General features: G+C 38.0%; 1 protein-coding gene across 2 annotated transcripts in view; it reads left to right on the top strand.

Annotated features, from left to right (window-relative positions):
* The window catches only part of CCDC141 (coiled-coil domain containing 141), a 197222-nt gene that overhangs the window by 147680 nt on the left and 25333 nt on the right, over positions 1 to 24209 (top strand). For both annotated transcript variants that reach the window (XM_043577190.1, XM_043577188.1), the window contains exons 12-17: positions 4175 to 4354; positions 9662 to 9841; positions 10418 to 10543; positions 12807 to 12995; positions 14497 to 14676; positions 16624 to 16773. In XM_043577190.1, coding sequence (XP_043433125.1) covers positions 4175 to 4354; positions 9662 to 9841; positions 10418 to 10543; positions 12807 to 12995; positions 14497 to 14676; positions 16624 to 16773 — 1005 coding nt within the window. The remainder of the gene's footprint in view (positions 1 to 4174; positions 4355 to 9661; positions 9842 to 10417; positions 10544 to 12806; positions 12996 to 14496; positions 14677 to 16623; positions 16774 to 24209) is intronic.

Below are 24209 nucleotides of genomic sequence, written 5' to 3'. Positions count from 1 at the left end.
TTACTCATTTCCAGCCTGCTCCCCATGCTGTCAACTCCCTGCCTTCTACCCTGACCTACGCTGCCAATTCCCAATTCTAGATCAGCACAACACTCTATTTACTCAGCTTCCACTTCCAAGCTTTCAGACACTCCTGTGGAAAATCATACTGTTGTGCTGATTGGTACCATTACAATTTGTGGGTCTCTGCTTGGGTCCCCCATATACTCCCTAGTTGGTGCCCATTCAGTAGGAATTCTCAAACATCTTACTCCAGTTTCCATCCCTAAATCTCAGCCAATGCCTGTTCCTCATATGTGACTGAAAAAAAACAAGACCATCGAGCCTGTCTTGACCTCCTTGGACTTCCAAACCTATTGACATGTTCACTCATCCTCCATTTGCCAATAACATGAAGTCTCTATTTGTGCCTAACACAAATCAGTCATCAGTCTCTCCCTGTACACACCTACATCCTTCAGAGTCTAGCTTCAGCTAGACCCATCCTCTAATTGTTCAAATCTGCTTTTTCTGTTGCTTCCTTCTCTTTGGTCTGTATCCATGCCCAATGGTCTTGCCCTCACCAAGGCTGTCACTCTATACTTTTCCTTCTCTTCACACCTGCACTTCTAGAATGGGAAGATGACACTTCTTGTCTCTGCCTGCTCCCCAAACCTCACCCCACTGCCTCTAGTGTCTTCCCTGTTCTGTCCTGGCAACTTACCAGTTGACAAATGACATGGTGTATTTTCAGTCTTCACCCCGCTTGATCTTTCTGCCACATTTATTTAAATAACTCACTCTCACCTCCCATGACTTTTTAAAAGACAGATTTGTTGAAGTATAATTTACATAGGGTAAAATTCACCTACTTTAGAGTGTAATGATTTTGAGTATATTTACAGAGTTGTGCAAAGCATCACTGCACTCCAGTGTTGGTATATATATATTTCCATCACCACAAATAGAGCCCTGGTGCATATTTTTAGTCAATCCTGGCTTCCAGCCCTCAGCCTCAAGCAACCACTGATCTGCTTTCTGTCTCTATAGATTAACTTTATTTGGATAATTCATATAAGTGACATCATCTTGTCTACTTCTTTATCTGTTCCTTCTCCTTCTTCCTCATTTGGTTTTCTGTTCCTGAAGTGTGGTGGATCATGGAGCTCTTACCTGTGCTCTCTCTTTTGGACATTCTATATACTTTCCCTGCAAAACTTGCATCCCCACCTATGGTTTTAATTCACCAATAACAAAAAACAGTTTCTCAGCCCCAGCTGTCTGAGCCCCAGGTCAATGCTTTCAACTTCTAATCATACTAATGACCTGTGTTTCCTATAGGCTCCTGAACACAACCAGTTGTCTCCTTTTCAAATATGTTTTTCCTCTGTATTTTGGCATAAATAACCCTGTCATTTTTCAAAAGTCCAAGGTAGAAACTTCACAGTCTTTTCTGAGCCCTCTCTCTCTCGAGGAGCACATGTTTTGTACAAGGCCCCATGCTTTTCATTCCTGACTTCATTTAATCCTTATAACATTTCTATGTTTAGTTACTATTATGCCTATTTTAAAAATGGGGGAAACTGAGACTCTGAGAAGTTAGGTATCCAAGATCAAACAGCTAGTAAACATGGAAGCTGAAGTTCAATCCCCAGTCTCCTCCCTTTTGTTTTTTTTCCTATATCAAAGGCCATGCTATCTCTTGTTTATGTATAGGGGCAACCTAAAAGATTTCTGAATCCCCCTCCCCTCTACTTGTGCCTCCTCTTTCTTGGTTCAAGCCCCCATCATCTCTTGCTCAGCTTAAAGAAATTGTCTTCTATCTTTTCTCTCTGCCTCCTTTAATTCTCCCCTACACTCCTTTCAGAAAACGGTCATTCTAAAGCAAATCTGATTGGATTACCTCCTGGCATTCAGATACTATGAAAAATTTAATTTGTGAAACAAAGTATAAATACCTTTACCAAAAATGGATGAAGTATTAAAGTTTATCACTTATCCAAAACATAAACTAGTACTGATTGAAGGGAATTCCTGTACTTACTTGCATTCAAGGCTTTTTTGAGAAGTTGGAAAAAGAGGATGAATTAGTTTATGTTTTTACAGTTGTACATTACAGACAGCCCATCAAATTGACACTGATAGAAGTACTGATAGTTGTCATGCTGATTCTGAATCATTGTGATAGCTATCGGTTGTTTCACACTAATGAGAATCTGTCACATCGTGTTGGTTACAGCAGAAACCAAGCTGAAACCTGCTGGCCAGTTTTATCCTGCCACAGTGATCCCTCTAGCTTCTTTCTTAACCGATCAGCTTATGCAACCTGAACTTCACTCACACTAAGAGCTTTTATCATGCTCTGAACCAGTCAGTGTTTTCACACCTGTGCTTTTGCACATGTTATTCCTTCCATCTGGGATCCCCTTCTACTCCCTCTTACCCTGGACAATTCTGAAAGACACAGATCAAATGCCACTTCCTTTGGGAAGTTCTTCCCTATTTACTCTGTGTAGAGTTGGTGGTCCCTCTGTGTATATTTGTTTTTGTGTTATGATAATTTGCTTATGGTTCTCTTTCTCCCAGAACTATCTTTGGGAACCCAAGGAAATAAATGCTTAATTCTTACTAGGGAATCTTAAAAGACTCCATGGAGGAGGTAGCATTTTAACTAGCTCATGAAGCATAGGTAGGAGCAGAAAATTAAGGAAAGATCATTCTTGGCTAAGGAAAGAAGCATCAGCAAAACAGAAGCATGAATAAATGGAATTGGGAAATGAGAATAGAACTGTTTCTGAGCACATTTGCAGGCTCACCTATTAAGTTCATTTAGATGAAGGATGATGTTAATGCCTTTAAAATATAGTGACTAACCATTGCCTGAAATTTCTCACCCTGTTTAGATTGCTCTTTCAGTCTCATCCTATTGGCTATTAAATATTAATTTAATGCATAAAAGCTTGTGTCAAAAATTTTCTACTATTTCTACATTATCCAATTACCTGTTAATCCATAGTTCTGCAGGTGCATTTGGTTTTATATAAGCTCTGATCAAAGTCAGTGATTTAAAATAATCTAGTATTGCTAGCATTGGTTACCAAATGAGGAAATAAAATTTTAGGCAGGTGAAGTAATATACCTTAGTAAGATTAGCTCCTGAGGCAGCTTAATATTAATACTTGCACAGAAAATTAGTAATTGTACTTTTTATTCTGGTTTATCACTGATTAGAAATTGTGATTAATAATCACAATTTTTCACAGGCTTATATTTCTTTCTTTCTTTCTGATTTGTATTCCCTGGTTGTATGTGTGTATGTGTGTCGTATGTCTTTCTTCTGAATTATAAAACTCAGCTTTAAATGGAGCCACTCTGGTCTTTGACATAAATTGTCCCCAATTGCAAAACATGCACATATATAATACATAAATATGGTTTTGGCTATGGTAAGTAGGTCTTATAGGTAACAAACTTGTCAGCTTAATTTGCTACTGAGGGGTACTCCTGTCTCTCAACAACCTAAATAGATTTGCATGTCTTTTCAGTTAATTGACAATATTGAATAACTATTTAAAAAATTCTGAAGTGTTCGGGGCGCCTGGGTGGCTCAGTCGGTTAAGCGTCCGACTTCGGCTCAGGTCATGATCTCGCGGTCCGTGAGTTCAAGCCCTGCATCGGGCTCTGTGCTGACAGCTCAGAGTCTGGAGCCTGTTTCAGATTCTGTGTCTCCCTCTTTCTCTGACCCTCCCCTGTTCATGCTCTGTCTCTCTCTGTCTCAGAAATAAATAAACGTTAAAAATAAATAAATAAAATAAAAAATTCTGAAATGTCATTTCCATTTGATTTTTAAATAGGCTTTTATTAGAATCTACTGTTATTTTTCTTTAAAAATGTTTTTAAGGAGTGCCTGAGTACCTCGGTTTCTTGAGCATTGGACTCTTGATTTCAGCTCAAGTCATGATCTTATGGTTTATGAGTTCAAGCTCTGTATCGGGCTCTGCACTGACAGCACGGAGACTGCTTGGGATTCTCTCTCTCTCTCTCTCTCTCTCTGCCCCTCCCCCGATCATGTGTGTGTTGGGGGTTGTGCATGTGCACACATGTGTGCATACTCTCTCTGCCAAAATAAATAAATAAACTTTAAAAAATGTTTTTAAGTGTTTTTAATTTTCATTTGTATTCTCATTTTTTTAAGCTAGAGGAGCAGTGTCAGAGCCTAAAGGAGTTTTACCAAACTGAAATCCCACGGAAGGAAGAGGATGATGCTGAATCCAAGCGTCAGTTTGACTCAGCTGAAAAGCAGTGGCAGCTATTTTTAAACAGGAGCTTTTTAACTCAAGACCTAGGGCTTGAGTTCCTTAATTTAATTAATATGGTAAGAATGATATTAAATGTGTCACACCTTCTGCAAGGATTACTATCAAAGTCAAAATCATAAATTCAAGTTCAACTGTCTGCTAATCAACCTTGCTGGTTTAGGAAGTTTTTTTGTTTGTTTGTTTGTTTTAGCTTCATTCAACCTAGAACAGTCCTAAAGCCCAGCATTTACATGCTTATTTGGTCTTAGACTTTCTATTAATTTATAATGAAGGCTATGCTTTCAGTAAGGATGGATTTATTTTTATTTTTTAATTTAATTTTTTTTTAATTTACATCCAAGTTAGTTAGCATCTAGTGCAACAGTGATTTCAGGAGTAGATTCCTTATTGTCCCTTACCTATTTAGCCCACCCCCCCTGCCACAGCCCCTCCAATAACCCTCTATTTGTTCTCCATATTTAAGGGTCTCTTGTGCTTTGTCCCCCTCCCTGTTTTTATATTATTTTTGCTTCCTTCTCCTTATGTTCATCTCTTTTGTATCTTAAAGTCCTCATATGAGTGAAGTTATATGATATTTATCTTTCTCTGACTGACTAATTTCGCTTAGCATAATACCCTCTAGTTCCATCCACACAGATATAATGAAGGCTATTTTAACTACTAAGAAGAAAGAGTGACTGTCATCCAAATACAACACTGCCACTATTACACAGATACGTCAGTAGAGGTTCATGCAAAAGTTCTGTGTTATTTTGAGAATATGTAACAAGGTCTTTACAAAATTTCCAGGAGCTTAAGACAATATCTAGGATGAATCATCATTTTGAAAAATTTCATACCATAGCAGATCTTTCCATAGTGAAGCTCCATTATATTTAGAAATGTACTCTAAATTTTAGTTAAGTTGTATTTGTAAAATACCCTAGAATCTTTATATCAACCTGTGGCTGATAAAGTTCTCTACAGAGTTTTAAAAAATAGCTACTCCAACTCTCCTTTAATGCCTCAAGTATCTTCCTAATGAAACTGCTCATTTCATTGTTACAAAATCCCAGCTACTAGAAACCTTTTTTTTTTTTTTTAAATGTTAAGCCCAATCTGTCTTTGTATCTGTTTCTGACCCTCTGTAGCTACACAGGGGGAAAAAATTCACATTTCATTCTTCTTACACATGTAAGTCCTTCAAACATTGAAAACAGTTGCTATGTCTAATCTGAGTTTTTTAGGCAGCTAACCACATATAAATCCTTTCCATCATTTGTGAGACAGTTTCACTTCTCTCTGCATCCTAATTATCCCTCCCAGAATTTTCTATGGTTTGCCAAAATCATTCATGAAATGTAACCAAAAAGTGAGGTACAACATCAACACAAAGTACAACAAAGTGGACATCATTTTTTACCAAGGAGACCTAAGACTATGCTAGCATTTTTAGCAATAATTTCACTTTGCTGATTCATATTAGGCTTGTGATCAAATACAACTCCCATTACATTTTCATTGCAATTTCTGCCAAGCTAGATCACTCCCATCTTATATTGGTCAAGCATTTATCTTTCATATACAAATGTGGGCCTTTATATTTATTATTACTATTTAATTTCATTTTACCTATGATTCCATCTTATTAAAGTAAACTTGACCCTGCTATCTACTACATTAGCCATCTTTTCTAAGTTTAAGTCTATATATTTGATAAGTAGGCCTTCTATGGCTGCAAGTAGAGCTTTAATAAAAGTGTCTATGGGGCAAGTTGACGTCCCAACCCATTCAGCAATTGCTTGATTAGACAGTTTTTTTAAACAATCACAGACACTTCCAATAGTACTTTATTTCAACCATTAATTCACAACTTTTTTCCTAAGTCTGTAGTGAGAGAGACAGCTCAAAGAAAGGTCTGCCTACAAAGTATCCTATCCATTACATAAGTATAATTTGACATAAATCAGGTTGACTCCTTGTGATCAGGGAATTCTTCCCAAAGTGCTTACAAGCTTCTTGATCGATGATGAACTTACTGCACTAATTATCAATGTAGGGCTTACCAATCTGTAAATTATGTAGTCCATCCTTTTCCCCCTTGTGAAAACCAGGGCATTCTCCTTTCTCTAACTTTCTGGCACTTTTCTTATTTTCTGTAGATTTGCAAAGATAACTGACATCTGCAATTTTCCCAGTGCTCTGAAATGTGATCAATCTCAGTCTGGAGACTGAATTCATCTGGAAGAATTAGGTTCTGTAACTCTTCTCATCACTCTGAGCAACTCTTTATCTTCTCTAGCTCAACCTTCGTGGTTTGAAGACCATCTTATTAAGTCTATGTGGGGAAAAAAAGTATTTATAGTGCTGATTTATCTAATACTATTCTTAAGCATCAGAGAAAACTTGCTAAGCAATTCGCCCATGTTCTTATGTTGTACGGGTGCTTTACTGTAAAAACTAATTAAGTGATTTTTCATTTGGAACATTTAGAACATGTATTATCTATTGATCTGTCACCTTTCACATTTTTACTTTGTTCGTTATATACTCTTTAGTCTCTTAATTGTGTACTTCTCTAATTTACACCCAGAAGGAATTCAAATATTTGCAAATTGCATTTTTGTCTATCCTTTTTATTACGACTTCATTTCAGAAATTTACTTTTCAGTTATGAAATTTCCAGTTGTATCTTTTTTTTAATTAGATTTCAATTACCAATGCAATTATCTCTCCTGTCCTCTCTACATCTGTCCTGTACTCTCTTGATCATATTAATCATGGGTATTTCAAAGTGTTTGTCAGCTAACTCCAGCATCTGAGCCTGGAGTTGTTTCTGTTGTCTACTTTTTTCTCTTGGTTTCCAGTCATGTAGCCCTGTGTTGGCAGGACTGGTGAATATTCATCAAATATCAGACATTATGTATAAAAACACATGCTTTACCTCAAGGTCCTTAAAAACTGTCATATAATAAAATTCTTCCTTACTGGTAAGAATTAAGATCCACATAATAGTTAACTTTATTGGTTCAGTAACATTCTGAGATAGGAAATCATTGGTAAAGCAAGTAAAACACAGTTTTAATTTCTTCATATTTTTTGGACCATCAGGATTTCAAACAAACATTATTGTTGAAATGTGGCAACCAGTTTGTGGTTGCTAAAGAGGAAGAAGGCCTGCTGGCATTTTCCACTGAATGTTCTGCTCTTGATTGGGTTGCTGTGGCTCATCTTTTCAAGGTTGACACCGAAAATTTTTCAGTTCATCTAAAAAATCATCAAGATCAGAGAAATTGATTTATGTGAGAACTCTGGGCAGACATGTTAATGAAAGTGCTAATTTACTAATATATAGCAGTGAATATCAAGGATGCTATCCAGGATACTGCCTTCCTGTTATCAACGTGTCTGGAAAACAAGACACACCATTCATTGTGCCTGAATCCAAATGGAAAATGGGTAATTTAGTACCCTATTAGATAAGATTATGACAATTTTTTCCATGCCCCTAAACAGAAGTAGAATGAGTAGCGTGTTTACTAACTAGACCTTGGGCAAATTATTTAATCTTGGTGAGTGGTCAAAATACTCAAGTCTGCCAAGTACATAATCACTCTTCTTGAATCCTGCTAGCTAGATAGCACAAATACTACTGTGCACTCCCTTTTCCAGGCTCACTAGAATCATACCCTGCTGATTATAGTCGACATTGATATGCTGCAATTTCCAAGTTTACATTAAATTATATATTATATTTTGCTTAATAGTTTCTTAATAATATGTGAAAGTTACCCTAACTTTATTTATAGCATCTTTTAAAAAAATATTGTTCAGGATGGGTTCTGCTGAAGTTGTCTGATATCTTTCATGATATATTATCATCTTGTTAACCATAGTTACAACATATATCATTTTATTTCTGAATCTCCAAATTCATAGGAGAGATCTTATTTAGAACTTGCAATTATATTCTTTTGTAATTAATTGGCACTTTATAATGTCTAAATTAATATAAAAATATAAATGTGAAATATTAATGTCATTTAAAATAATTTAGAAATAAGATGGTCTGTTAAAATACTCCAGCACACATTTATGACACTGTCTTCTGACTACAATCTAAAAGATCCCTTGACTTCTAGATCCCTAGCTGTAATTGTGATTAGAGTAAAACCTTGGATTATGAGTAACTTGTTCTGCAAGTGTTCCACAAGATGAGCAAACATTTCTAATACATTTTAATTTGAAAAACAAATGATGTCTTGGAGTACAAGTAGGACGTGATGCTGAATGTCACACGATCACAACTGAGCCAATGGTTCTTGAAGTTGGCTTTGATATACAAGTGCTTTGGATTATAAGCATGTTTCCAGAATGAATTACGCTTGTAAACCAAGATTTTACTGTATAGAAATATATGCATATTTGCTCCTGAGAAATTCAAGGATTTATTGAGAAAGGCTAGCCATCAAAGTAAAAAACCATTGTTTTGTCAACTAAATATTCTTCTGCATTTTTTTAAATGTTTGCACTCACAAAAAAGTACATGGTCTTACTCTTTACTTCTTTTATTCTTCTGACTGCAATTGAATTTCCCCTGTTTAAAACCATTGTTTATAGGCTTTCAAATCAGGCAGCCAAAACATGTAGAAATTGGACATGTAGAAATGAAGAGGACTCTGAATTTAGATGTTGTGATTCTGATTAATAGTTTCTTAATAATATGTGAAAGATACCCTAACTTTATTTATAGCAGGGATTTAAAAAATATTGTTTAAGATGGGTTCTGCTGTGTATTATAGGTGCATAATAAGGATAAAAATACAGAGATATATAGATGTACATTTCAGTTCTTACAAAAGGGAGTAGCTTTAAGAACTGTTCACAAAGAAAATTTGAAATAACTGTAGTATATACAATGGGATAGTTGAAAGAGAAAAGCAGACCCCTCATATTTCCTGGTGCTGAGACTTTGACATATTCTAATGAGTTATTTAACATTATTTACAATGTTAAAATAAAAGATGGAATATACTTCAAAACGTATGCATTAAAATAATCTTAACTTGAACATTTCTGGATCCTGACACTCATTTAATCACCCCTTAAGCTCCAGGAAATAACCAGACTCTGGCCAGGGGTGGAGAGGGTGGGGAGTCAAACACTACTGGATTCTAAAGTACTCAGGACCTGGTGTCCGAGCATAGACCAGAGGTTCTGAGAGCCCCACTGTGCCTTTACACAAGCATTCCAGATTTGTCTTGATCTCAGAACCATGCTCCGTGGTGGCCATGATCAAGTGTTTGTCTCCTAAAAGAGTGTATACAAAAATGTTGTGTCTCTTGGGGGAAGAAAAGCCATTATATGGATTATTAATTTAACAGGCAAAAAAGAATGAAATACTAAATGTGAAAAATGAAGTGCACTTTATGGAGAACACTATGGAAAGCCAGAAGGCAGAAAGAGAAGAACTCAGCCACCTTCGGATGACATGGCAACTTAAAGCCACAGCAAGCAAACCTGTGAAACAGCAGTGGGGAGCATTCAAAGAACAACTTAGAAAGGTACAGGAACATGCATGGATATCATTAAGTCTTAAAAAGGAATGAAATTCTGATGTACACTGCAACATAGAAGAGACTGTAAAACATGATGCTAAGTGAAATAAGGCAGTCACAAAAGGGTAAATGTTGTATGATCCCACCTACAGGAGGTACCCAGAGTCGTCCAATTCGTAAAGAGAGAAAGCAGAATAGAGGTTACTAGGGGCTGAGGGAAGGAGGGAACGGAAGTTCCTGGTAAATGGGTATGGGGTTTCTGTTTGGGATGGCAAGAAGTTCTGGAGATGGTGGCGATGGATGCACAGCAATGTGAATGTTCTGATGCCACAAAACTGCACAATTAGCAACTGTTTAAAATGGTAAATTTTGTTATGTGTATTTTACCACAAAACAAAACAAAACAAAGTAAAGGAAACCCAGGGCCTGTGGTTTTGTTCATTGGTAGTTTAGGACCACAGAATCACTTGAGGTAGTGAGTGTTTTCATGGGGACTGAAAAGTTTGGTGATGCACCAGTCATCACTGGATTGCCAATGGTGTCCAAGAACATAAACACATAACTATCTAATATATATTTCAGACCACTTACAACTTAAAACTTCTTCAGGAAGCACTTATGCCTGTGTCTGCACTTGACCTTGGAGGGAGCCTCCAGACCATTTTAGGTCTACAGAAAAAATGGAGTGAAATGAAGCCTCACCTCCAGGTGAAGAAACAGATTGATGGACTTGGGTGAATGGGAAAAAAAATCAAAAACTGTTCAGTTGAGATTTACCTAATTAATTTTAACAGACTGGTGAATTGTTATTTTTTAAACAAAAGCATGGTTTGTCTAAAGCTCCACTTTTTTTTTTAAATGTTTGTTTATTTATTTTAGAGAGAGAATGAAAGTGCATGTGCCCACACTAGAGCGGAGGAGGAGCAGAGAGAGAGAGGGAGAGAGAGAATTCCAAGCATGCCCTGTGCTGTCAGCACAGAGCCTGATATGGGGCTCCATCTTGTGAACCATGAGGTCATGACCTGAGCTGATATCAAGAGTCGGACTCTCAACCAACTGAGCCATCCAGGCACCCCTAAAATTACACTTTAAAAACACATTTTCTTAATGTTTTTCTGCACTATTCTGTATTTGATGATACACAAATATTCAGGCTACAAAATGCCTGATATATTATCTTAGATTATTTGAATTTACATGAAGCTATCACATATATTCATTTTAATTATTTCCCTATAGACATGTTTTAGATTAAGACATCTCAGAACAAGGGTGAGCAAGCTCTGACACAGAGGCTCTGCTCCCCTTTGTCCTTGAAATCACCACTATGATGTCACCATACCCATTCACTGGCACCCCAGATTCCTACCACTCTCCCAGGAATCTTGCTGTGCTCTCCCATTCTCCCTCTCAGAGAGCCCTCAGAAGATGAGAGATAAAACCATGAGTCATGTTCCCAGGCCCAGACTGCCCATGCATTCCATACCCTCCACCTCCTGCCGCTCCTAAACCTGATACAACTGTCAAAAATATTTGCCAGTCATGCTGTCCTCTTGCCTGACTTCTTGTTCTTCACTGCGAAGTTAAGATATCTGCATTGCTGTTGGTTGCTACTTCAAAAATGTTGGCTTTAAAGAATGCCAAATCAGAAGACTGAAGATTCCTTTAGGGAAGATCTATTTCAGATTCTTTTTTTTTTATTTTTTTTAACGTTTATTTATTTTTGAGAGACAGAGAGCATGAGTGGGGGAGGGGCAGCGAGAGAGGGAGACACAGACTCCAAAGCAGGCTCCAGACTATGAGCTGTTAGCACAGAGTCTGACATGAGGCTTGACCTCATGAACCATGAGATCATGACTTGTGCCAAAGTCAGGCACTTAACCAACTGAGCCACCCAAGCACCCCTATTTCAGATTCTTTAAAGGTAAAACTGATATAGCATAAAACTACCTCCTACACTCTCACACACACACACACACACACACCATTGTAGCCCATGGTGAAGTCTTTTCTATAAATTCTTAGAAAATTCAATTAGCCTACGTGTTAGCTACTTTGATATACCTTGTGTTATATGCCTACTGGCATTTTGTGTATGTATGCATGCACGTGGTTCTGCACATGCATGCGTGAGTAAATTCTTCTAAGTCAGGGGCCATTCCCAAGCTTCATTAGTTCTGTCACTGTGGTATGCATATATTTGATTCCCCTATGCTTGATTTCAATTTGAAGACCTTTATTAGGCTACTCTTCTGCAAAGTATTTCCTTAGCCTAAATGATTTCCACTACTTTTCTCCTTGATATAAGCTCCATCCCTGACATTATAGTGGCTTCCTCTTTGAGTTGTCCAGCATTTGCAAGTTCTATCCCAAAATCTGGATTCCTACAAGGGGTATCTGAGTGGTCCTAGGGAAAAGGAAGCTGCTTTATCCCTCTCTACATGTGGTGTCTATTTGTGGATTCTGGGATGACTGTTTTTAAAGCAGCATATCTACCACATTGCTCAGCTGGTAGTTCATTCTGATCATTCTGTTATCATGGAGGACAAATAATTCCCCTAATGTATTTTTAGACTTGTCTTCTCTTGATGTTTTTATCATACTGATTCTAGTTTACATTAAATATCAGAGATGATCATGGCTTCATAAAATATCTAAAATGCATTCATTTAACAGATAACTGGAGTATTTGGTGTGCCACAGAAATATGTGACTTTCTATTTCACCACCTAGCTTTGAAACATGTTTTTTGCATTTATAGCAATTTTTTTTTAATTTCTAAGAAGATGGGAATAGAATAATGTATCCTTAGCATCAAACACAAAGCCTGGATTTGCAAGGATGGGGTGGGGCTGACAATAAATAATAGTTAGCAAATGAGAGAATAGTGATTGAGACCTTCCTATAGTCAGTTATAAAGGAAAAAGCTGTCTAAAAGCTGGATATCTTTTATTTCTTTCAACTTCTTTAGCAACTGAACGTTGAAGTTCAGTACATTGTAAAAGAATCAGAAGAGTTAACTGGCAAAGGAGCCCCTGTTAAAGAGAAGTCTCAACAACTGAAGGAGCTTATTCACCTCCATCAAAAACAGCAAGAGAGAATCCAAGATTATGAGGATATCCTGTACAAGGTAGTCCAATTCCATCAAGTTAAGGAAAAGGTAGGACTTGTCATGGATATCTGGAAGACCCTCAGCTCTATTTTTTTTATTATTTATTTATTTATTTATTTATTTATTTGAGAGAAAGAAAGAGAGAGAGAGCAAGTGAGCAGTGGAACAGGCAGAGAGAGAGAATCTCAAGCAGGTTCTATGCCCAGCGTGGAGCCCAAGGTGGGGTTCGATCTCATGACTGTCATATCATGACCTGAACCAAAATCAAGAGTCATATGCTTAACCAGGTGCCCCAAGACCCTCAGTTTTAAATTATGAAATTAGAAGGGCACCTGAGTGGCTCAGTCAGTTAAGCAGTGAACTCTTGATTTCAGCTTAGGTCATGATCTCATGGTTCACGAGATCAAGTTCCACATCAGGCTCACACTGACAGTGCATGGAGCCTACTTCTGATTCTCTGTTTCCCTCTCTCTCTGACTCTCCCTGGTTCGCACTTGTTCTCAAAATAAAGAAATAACCTTTAAACTATGAAATCAGAAATAAATTATTGTGTAATAAAAGCCAAGTTGCTTTTTCTGGTATCAGAAGTTTTCTGCAATCTGGCCTTTAACTTTTTCTCACTGGCTTCTATCCTCCCTTACATTCCAGCCAAACTGAGCTTTTCTTTGTCCCTTAAAGATGATGCACACCTTCCTCACTCCAAGCCTTGACTCTCAGGCTGCTATTATCTGACAGGTCCTTTTTGCTCTTCTCTACTATTTAAACTCTATCCTTGCTTCCAACAAGCCTACCTTACTTGGAGTGATTTGTTTCTTTTCTAAATTCCCAGAACTTTCATAGTTTATCTCACACATCTGTCATTTTTAGTATCTTTATTCTTAATTGCTTTCTCCCTTCAAGTGTAAGCTCTCTGAGGAAAGAAAATAAATTCATGTGTTTTTTGGGTTTTTTTTTTGTATCTTAAGTACCTGACATTAAGGAGTGCTTAGTACAGGTTCAAGTTATTAGCTTCTACTTTCTTTTAAATGTTTACTTATTTATTTTTGAGAGAGAGAGAGAGAGAGCAGGGAGCAGCAGAGACAAAGGGAGAGAGAGAATCCCAAGCAGGCTCTGCATTGTCAATGTAGAGCCTGATGAGGGGCTCAAACTCACAAACCGTGAGATCTTGACCTGAGCCCAAATCAAGAGTCAGATGCTTAGTCAAATAGGCTTACGTTATTAGTTTCTATTAACAGAAAATGGGGATGTGTTGATATCCCTTTAAAATAGCCTCTGAATTTACTCGGATCACAAGCCTAGATCTTGCAAAGGTTTTAGGCTATGACCTTCTTTAACAGAACTGGTAGTAATAGTTCCTCAATTTTACCCTCTTGGTTTGAAGCCCTGTAACATTTATTTGTCTATAACACTAGTAATTATAGATGAGCTTGGCAACATTTTGACCAGGTAGTAAAATCGGTTATAGGAAGTAGGCTTTTTGTTTAAAAAAAAAAATCTGTCTTCCTGAAAATATGAAACCCATGTTAATTGTTAACATCCTAAATTTCAGCTGGGTCATCTCATCAAATCAAGAGAAATGGAGTTGTTAGAACAGCCAAAGGAGCTGGAGGATGGCCACGAAGCCCAGGTTCAACTCAGTTGCTCTCAGGAGAAGCAGGCACATATTGAGCAGCTCCATAAACTGGCCCTTTCCCTGGGAGTGGACATCATCTCTTCAGTACAGAGACCTGTAAGCAACTTAGAACACCATCATTCATATCTAACTAAAGCTGAGAGTTGGGTTATTATAATATCAATGAAACCAGGCAGAATGCCTAGTACATGTTAAGTTAAAAAATACATTAAGCCATTGGGATAGTTATTTGTGGTGAATGTCTACCACCTATAACAAAAGAAAAAATATTTAAGGAGAAAATCTGTTTATACAAGTCTTGTTTTATACACCTATTCTCATGCTAATTAAAAATAGAATTGTAGAGTTGTGTTGTCTAATATGGCAGTCAATTTTTCACCTTTGAAATGTGCCTAATGCAATGAAAGAACTGAACTTCTAATTTTATTTATTTTTAATTAATTTAAAAAATTTAAACTGACAGTGTAATTATGGGAAAACTTTTATGTATGTTGGGAACAGCTTGGGTATGTGAATCTACATTTTAAGTTATCAACTATGAAATTTGAATACAGATCAAGTATTTCTGACAGAAGTTTAGCAACAATTAACTAGATTTCAAAGACTTAGTATAAAAACTGTATTAATATTGTCTACATTTGGTTACATATTAAAATGATGATATTTGGACATATTTGGTAGAACAATCCACATTATGAAGATGAATTTCACCTGTTTCTTTCTTACTTTTTAATATGACTACTACAAAATTTTAAATTATTCATGTGGCTCAGATTATATTTTGATTGGACCAATGCGGGGCGCCTGGGTGGCGCAGTCGGTTAAGCATCCACCTTCAGCCAGGTCACGATCTCACGGTCTGTGAGTTCGAGCCCCACATCAGGCTCTGGGCTGATGGCTCAGAGCCTGGAGCCTGTTTCCGATTCTGTGTCTCCCTCTCTCTCTGCCCCTCTCCTGCTCATGCTCTGTCTCTCTCTGTCCCAAAAATAAATAAAAGTTGAAAAAAAATTGATTGGACCAATGCTGCTTTAGCATTTCAGATCTGGAAGGTATTCTAGACATAAGCCAGCCCACAACACTCATTTTATAAAAGAAGCATCTGAGGCCCAGAGAAGCTGCTTAAGCCATGAAAACTCAGAATGGAGGAGCCTCCTGGCTTTGCAGAAGGCTTGGGCACCAGTCATTGGACATGCTTTATGCCAGTGGACTGACATTAACAAAGGAGCCTAAAAAGAGAAGAAAATATTTCCAGATCAAATTTTTCTAAATAATATATTGGACTCCGATTTAAAAAAAAATCCCTTTCTAAATTCCTAAGTTTAGTGAGAAAAGATTGTTTTTTCTATCCAATATGTATAACATTAATAAATCATAATGGTCAATTTTATTTCAAAGTTCATTTAAGATATCCATTAAACTATATGGAATGCAAAGAACATAATTTTTTTAAGCTAAAAGACAGAAATACAAAATAGAATCAGTTTTTACCAAGAAGGAACTTTCTTTCTAAAGAGTTTTATTTTATTAGTAAAGATATTACAAAAAAAAAAAGTAAGACATCTCACTTTGCACAAATAATATAAATTGTTCTCTAACTCTTGTCTGCCTTGGCCTCAGCAGCCCTCTGTGCTGAGCAGAGATTGGTGCACTTCCATAATGAATCTGAGGTTAAGTTCAAGTTGACAGGAAAATTATAGTGCAGAAGCTGAAGGTTTCCGATGCATATTTTATGCTTTTGAAGTAAAAATTATACCTTATAATAAAGGTATAAAGACTTTATTTTAAAGACTTGGGTGTGATGAGCAAATCTTCAAAACTTAAGTTTCAAGACTGGAAATGCAATGGTTTGCCTTCCCTGACATGTTGGTGTCTGGCTTCTTTCTGAAATCATTACAGCATATTCAGATATGCTTGAGGTAAAGTAAACCAGGAACCTAGTTTTTAATGTCCTCTATGAGTTTCATAAAGCAGGTAAATAGCACATCCGTCTCATTGCTGTTTTGCCCATTCCCTTTGTCACTTGCACTTCCGTTCCATTTTCAGAACTGCTCTAACATTTCTGCCAAGAACCTGCAGCAGCAGCTGGACGTCCTTGAGGGGGATGGTGTGAACTTGCGTGCCAAAGCCGAGGAGTATGAACGGACCCTGATCCGCTGCTTGGAGTACTGCACCACAAGGGACAATATAAATGAGGTGGGGTGGTGGGAGTGAGCAGTGATATTGCCAGAAGTTGCTCTGAACCTAAAGCATGTGGCTCAAGTGTCTGCACCCATGCACACACAATCAGGCGACCATTTATTCAATGTTGACCTTTAATCTACCAAGCAATAGTCTCAGGGCTCTGAAAGTTTGAGTAAATTTCAAGCACCCAAGTCAGTATGTTGTCAATGAATAGAAAAACCTAGAATGTACCATTATGGCCTTTTGTTTGTTTCCTTATCCCCACCCAAGGCTGTACAGCAGTTGCTTGCTTGAGTGGATACAGCCTGTCAGGATAGAAAGAGTGATGCTGTCTCCAGGCAGCCAGCTCCAACCTGCTGAGATTCTATTTAAGCACCATTGACTCATAGTGAAGGGGGTGCCAAGGGCCAGGGGAGCAGGCTCTTTGCCTCAGAGGCTACAAAGTATTATCACCAAAATCAAGTGGCTGGTTTCATGTTTACTCGAATGAAGTAGCCTACTGGCAAAACAACTTCTAGAGAAAAAAAGAGTAACATGAAAGTCAACCTCTGCATCCATGCTCCCCCTCACGAACACATAATTCTACCTCCTCTTCCTCAATTCTACCCAAACCCAACCCCCAAATAGGTAGTGAGTCACAGTCACCTTCCCCTAGTTAAACTTCCATTTATTTGTTTATTTTTTTTAATTTTTTTTTTCAACATTTATTTATTTTGGGGACAGAGAGAGACAGAGCATGAACGGGGGAGGGGCAGAGAGAGAGGGAGACACAGAATCGGAAACAGGCTCCAGGCTCTGAGCCATCAGCTCAGAGCCCGACGCGGGGCTCGAACTCACAGACCGCGAGATCGTGACCTGGCTGAAGTCGGACGCTTAACCGACTGCGCCACCCAGGCGCCCCAAACTTCCATTTAAATAAACCTACCCTTGGGGAAAAACACAGATCAGGATGGCAAGGGTCCTGATTTTTTTTTTTTTTAATTTACATCCAAATTAGTTAACATATAGTGTAACAGTGATTTCAGGAGTAGATTCCTTAATACCCCTTACCCATTTAGCCCATCCCCCCTCCCACAACCCCTCCAGTAACCCTCAGTTTGTTCTCCATATTTATGAGTCTCTTATGTTTTGTCCCCCTCCCTGTTGTTACATTATTTTTGCTTCTCTTCCCTTATGTTCATCTGTTCTGTGTCTTAAAGTCCTCATATGAGTGAAGTCATATGATATTTGTCTTTCTCTGACTGACTAATTTTGCTTAGCATAATACCCTCTAGTTCCATCCACATAGTTGCAAATGGCAAGATTTCGTTCTTTTTGATTGCCAAGTAATACTCCATTATATATATATATATATATATATATATATATATATATATACCACATCTTCTTTATCCATTCATCCTTTGATGGACATTTGGGCTCTTTCCATACTTTGGCTATTGTTGACAGTGCTGCTATAAACATGGGGGTGCATGTGCCCCTTTGAAACAGCATACCTGTATTCCTTGGATAAATGCCTAGTAGTGCAATTGCTGGGTCATAGGGTAGTTCTATTTTTATTTTTGTGAGGAACCTCCATACTGTTTTCCAGAGTGTCTGCACCAACTTGCATTACCACCAGCAGTACAAAAGAGGTCCTCTTTCTCCACATCATTGCCAACATCTGTTGTTGCCTGAATTGTTAATGTGAGCCATTCTGACAGTGCGAGGTGATATCTCATTGTGGTTTTGATTTGTATTTCCCTGATAATGAGTGATGTTGAGCATTTTTTCGTGTGTCGGTTGGCCATCTCGATGTCTTCTTTGGAGAAGTGTCTGTTCATGTCTTTTGCCCATTTCTTCATTGGATGATTTGTTTTTTCGGTGTTGAGTTTGAGAAGCTCTTTATAGATTTTGGATACTAACCCTTTGTCTGATATGTCATTTGCAAATATCCTCTCCTATTCCGTCAGTTGCCTTTTAGTTTTGCTGATTGTTTCCTTCACTGTGCAGAAGCTTTGTATTTTGATGAGGTCCCAATAGTTCATTTTTGCTTTTGTTTCCCTTGCCTCCAGAGATGGTGTTGAGTAAGAAGTTGCTGCAGCCAATATCAAAGAGGTTTTTGTCTGCTTTCTCCTTGAGGATTTTGATGGCTTCCTGTCTTACATTTAGGTCTTTCACCCATTTTGAATTTATTTTTGTGTATGGTGTAAGAAAGTGGTCCAGGTTCATTCTTCTGCATGTTGCTGTCCAGTTTTCCCACCACCACTTGCTGAAGAGACTGTGTTTATTCCATTGGATATTCTTTCCTGCTTTGTCAAAGATTAGTTGGCCGTATGTTTGTGGGTCCATTTCTGGGTTCTCTATTCTGTTCCATTGATCTGAGTGTCTGTTTTTGTGCCAAGGGGTCCTGATTTTTGACTGAGAACTGACAGCAGAAGACAAGGTACTATATAATTCCAGACTTATCTCCATTTAGAGTAAAATGTTTCTGAGTCCATTAGTCACAAATCCATTGTAAAAGTAGGTACAGGAAAAGGAAGCGGTAAAGCTTCTCTAACATTCTGTTAGCCTCAATTTACACATTTTCTCCAAAGTTATCTTCTTTCTTCCCATCGTCCTCCTCCTTCTCCCCCACCCTGTCCCCTGCCCCTTTCCCCTCCTCTTCCTCCTCCTCCTTCCTCTTCTTCTTTGGTAAACTTTTGTTTTGCCAAAAATCTCTCTCCCTGCAGGGATGTTCAGCTCTAGACTGACTGAAGCCACAAGTGGAGGAGGCTAAGTCTTATTTCTAGCTCCCTATGGCTGTTTCCATCTTCCTGAAGTGCTGTGGCATTTATGGAGCTTGGTCCCCCTGTTCAGGCCCTTCCCACAGTGGTTCTATTTACAGTCTGCCTCGTGATGTGCCTCTGCTGGGAGCCAGCTAGCCAGGATGACAGATGTACCTTGTAGTCACAGTAGGGACACCCCAGGATTGTCTGTACCGTAACAGGAATGAGCAACCAGATACATGTGGGTTTGCTTTAGGAATCAGATAACACTTTAACATGATCTTAAACATTAAGAGAACTAGTCTTCCCATTTGCTTCTACTTCATATCCAACTAATCTTTGATGTAAGTTACAATTTCACATTTAAAAGATCTTTGAAAATCTTTGATCTATTTCTTCTTTCCTTCTTATAGAAATGTAGTAGGCATGTCACAGTTTAGCATCCACATCCTGGAATTTCCAACCATAAGCCAAATGGGAAAATAAGCAGAAGGAATATTTTCAGTAGTTTAGTAAAATAAATGTATGCATGCTCTAGTTTTATTGTGAAGATCAAAGTGCAGATGGGTAATTCCAAGTGGTGAAAATATTTATACACTTAGAAATTTTTTTAATGCTTTATTTATTTATTTTTGAGAGAGAGGGAGAAAGAGCACAAATAGGGGAGGGGCAGAGAGAGAGAGAGAGAGAAAAAGAGACAGAATCTGAAGCAGGCTCCAGGTTCCCTGCTGTCAGCGCAGAGCCCAACGTAGGTCTCAAAGTCAGAACTACAAGATCATGACCTGAGCTGAAGTCGGACGCTCAACTGCCTGAGCCACCCAGGCGCCCCTAGACATTTTTATTATATTATAGTTATTAATATTTGGTGTAGGTACTTGAAACATTATATAAAATTAAAAGCAATAGTTTACACTACTTTTTGGTATAAAAAAATGAAGTCAGACACCCCACTAGGGAACTAAACCAAACATTACATTTGATTTTTTAAGTTGATTGGAAAACACATTGTTTTGCTTCTAATGTGCTTAAAGTGCTTCTTGGAAGTTCACAGATGCTGAGTTGAAATAGATTTTGAAAGATCTCTACTTTGACGTCTTCATTTTTAAGATGAGAAAACTGAGGTGTGTAAGATTTCCACTTGAGCAGTGTGCAACCAAACTGCAGAGTTTCTGTTCATGTTGTGTTAAGGAGTCAGCTTTGGGCCAAAAGCTCATTTATTGGGCATTGGCATTTTTTGGGCACCGACACACTGTCACTTGCTAATCTCAGAGTTCATTACTCGTTCCTGTTTTAGCCCATTCAACTACTGCATGGTCTAATGTTCCATGAATCCTTTTTCTGTGTTTTCCTCTTCTAGCCTTATTTTACAACATATCTGTTACAAGCTGTTTATATGCTGATGCTAATAGCACAGTTCCTTTGATGATGCCCTAACTAACTTACATGGTTATAACTGCACTAAAGGCCGTCAGAAGAGGACTCAGTACCTCAAGGCAAAATTAAGTGGGCTGTTCTAAATATGATTTTTTTTAATGTGATATGATATTCTGTAAAGATAAAGAACCATGGTTTTGTGCCTTGATTATCTTTGGGTAAAATATTCTCATTGTCTAATTTTATACACTATGTAAGACATAGGAAATTGTAAAATCTCATTTTCTCCACATCTACCTTCACAGCCTTCAGACTGCCAGATTTTGGGGAGTTTTTTTTTCATTCATTTTACCCAAAGATACATTTGTATGCATGAATGTTGAATTTCACTATATATTTTCTTGCCTGGCAACATAAATAAGCTGTTAATACACAAGGCATTTACAGACACTCTCTGTGGTAATATGTGACGGAACACTATTAGTTACTCATTCATTTACATATCTTCATTTAGAAATGTAATACGTTAATATTGAGCATGTTTTCTACCTGCAACTTGACCAAAAAAATTACTTTTACATTTACATAATGTTCGTGGAAATTTGTAACTGGAGTCTATTTATGGGTCACAAACAACTACCTTGCTGAAAAAAATAGCAATGACAGAATTGGGTTGGTGTCCATTCTTCCAAAATAAGTTTTGCAAACAGAAGCTTTCATATAATTTTATTTTTTTAGCCAGAAATTTTTATACTGCCGCAACATCAGGAAGGTAGCAGAAAAAGACTTAGTGCACACATAGTATATTCCATATGTCAGAGTCTCATGTTCCACTTACACACATTTTTATGTCAATTCGGGTGAGTTGGTCATCTGAGTCACAGGGTTAGAAGGCAGATTAGAAGCAGTAAATTAGAATCGAGGGAGAGACACGTATCCAACTAATAAAATCAGACTTCCTGACATTGTATAGCACTTTGCTATTGATTGACAAAATGACCATGGAGAGTCACCCACTGGCAGGACAAGAAGCAGAAAAAGAATGCATGGATGCGGAAGACATGCAATGGGGCAGCATTGTGGTATAGTAAAGGTATTCCAGATTGATAGCCCTCACTAGTGATTTTAAGAAAAAACTAAACTATCATCATTCAACACATATCACCGATGTGGCTACTATGTACTGGACCACAAGACTACAACAGTCCTCAGGAAACATGGAGTCCAGAGTGAATTAAAGCCCATGGGACTTCAAGTCACAATGTGTCGTGACCAGGCCACACTGTGGGTCCATTCAGAGGGTATGTATAAGAGAATAAGAAAGATTATAATTTGTTCTGAAAATGCCCATCCCATAGGCATAAAATGTGTTAGAAGTTTGGTGTTTAACATCTGCAAAGTGACTCTTTTTCCTGAAGAATATAGAGAGTTGAAGTTTAAAATCATAGTTTTTGGGTGCCTGGGTGGCTCGGTTGGTTAAGCATCTGACTTCAGCTCAGGTCATGATCTTGCAGTTCATGGGTTCAAGTCCCTCATCGGGTGAGCTTGATCCCCACTTTGGGTGAACATGAGTGTTACTTCTCTCTCTTTCTCTCTCATTCTCTGCCCTTTGCTCACTTGCGCCCACCCAAAAATAAATAAAATAAAATAAAATAAAATAAAATAAAATAAAATAAAATAAAATAAAATCATAGTTTTCATGTCCAGAAAATAAAACAAATATATTATGAGGACAGTGAACTTGCAGAGTTTGTAAAATACCCATTACTGAGACATGCTGCCGCGTCCAGTGTCAAATGGAGCACCCATCTTCTCTGTCCAAGCTGCCCCACTTCTGCTGCTACAGTCCTGGCCCTGAGCACAGCAGGCAATGGTGCAGTTGCCAAGCAGAAGGAGGCCAAGGGAGCCTTGTCCCCAAATCTCTCCAGGACTTAGGCTTAATATTCTACCCATAATAATTGTAGCAAATCATTCAGGTTGAATTATGAAACTTTGGGTCCTTTCATTTCAAATGCAAGTATCCCTGGGCCATAATAACTGTGAAGCCTCTGTTACTCAAAATGAACACCAGAAAGCTTTATTCTAAAATGGGCGAAAGGATGGGCAAGAAATGAAGTTCATGAAGTGGACCTTAAGAGAAATGGACTGTTGATTTTGTATTTTTGATTCTGGCCAAACCTGTGCCATAGGTCCAATGAAAGGCTTTTGTCTTTAATGTGTTTCCTTAGTTTTAAAATATCCCATTTCTCTCACATAAATTGGCCTTGCCAGCTCCAGACTCACAATAATACATTCTTCTGCCAAAGCAGCCTTGACCAGCTTCGTCAAGACTAAGAATAGCAAGCCAGCCTGGTTGTCATCAGCTCCTTTTGCTTCTGCTTCTTCCCAAGGAAGCTTTGTTCATTCCTAACCCTGAGAGAGGCTTACTGCTCCCTGGGAAATCTGGTGACGATGTTCATTCTGCTAGTTTCAAAAGAACTACAATTAAAAAATTTTTTTAAATGTTCATTTATTTTTGAGAGAGAGAGAGAGAGAGAGAACCCACACACACACACACACACACACACACACACACAGAGATAGAGTGCAAGTGGGGGGAGGGGCAGAGAGAGGGGGAGACACAGAATCTGAAGCAGGCTCCGGGCTCTGAACTGTCAGCACAGAGCCTGATGCAGGGCTCAAACCCACAAGCCGTGAGATCATGACCTGAGCTGAAGTCGGACACTTAACCGACTGAGCCACCCAGGTGCCCCCAAAAGAACCACAATTTCAAAGTCTTAATACTTTTTTTCCTAATTACACCTCTATTAACTTAGTCTGCATATTCCATAACAAATATGGAGAAGCTGAACAAGTAGACAGATTGGAAAATCACATTATTCATTAGAAAAAGAAAATGCTCCTGGTGTTTTAAAGACTTTTAGAAAAAGTTGTTAATGTGGATTATAACAACATTAAAAATTTTCTAACAGGGTAAACTCTCCCGTCCAGCTTTGGGTGTTCTTTCCTGCTTATGTCCTCCTGTTGAGCAGTTGTCTTGGCCATTTTCACCATTCCCCATTGTTGACAAGCTAACTAAAGTTAGAAACAGCTGCGGGAACAATGATCCCATAGCCAAGCGACCATGGCACTCAGTTTCTTTAAAAATATGACAAGTTATATGGGGATTAGATGGGAAGTTAAGTTTTCATGTTGGAACATTTAGGTAAGAAATTTAGGCACGATTAGATTTTTCTGAAAATCTAGTTGCTAAAGGCAGTTTGTTCATGTTGCCTTCCGCTTGTATCTGCAATAGTCTGAAATTTGATCTGGGAAAGGTACAAGATT

This window comes from Prionailurus bengalensis, chromosome C1 (genome assembly GCF_016509475.1).
Source record: "Prionailurus bengalensis isolate Pbe53 chromosome C1, Fcat_Pben_1.1_paternal_pri, whole genome shotgun sequence".
Classification (NCBI taxonomy): domain Eukaryota; kingdom Metazoa; phylum Chordata; class Mammalia; order Carnivora; family Felidae; genus Prionailurus; species Prionailurus bengalensis.
Note: the sequence above shows the minus strand (reverse complement) of the source record. Positions and strands in the feature narration are given on the sequence as shown.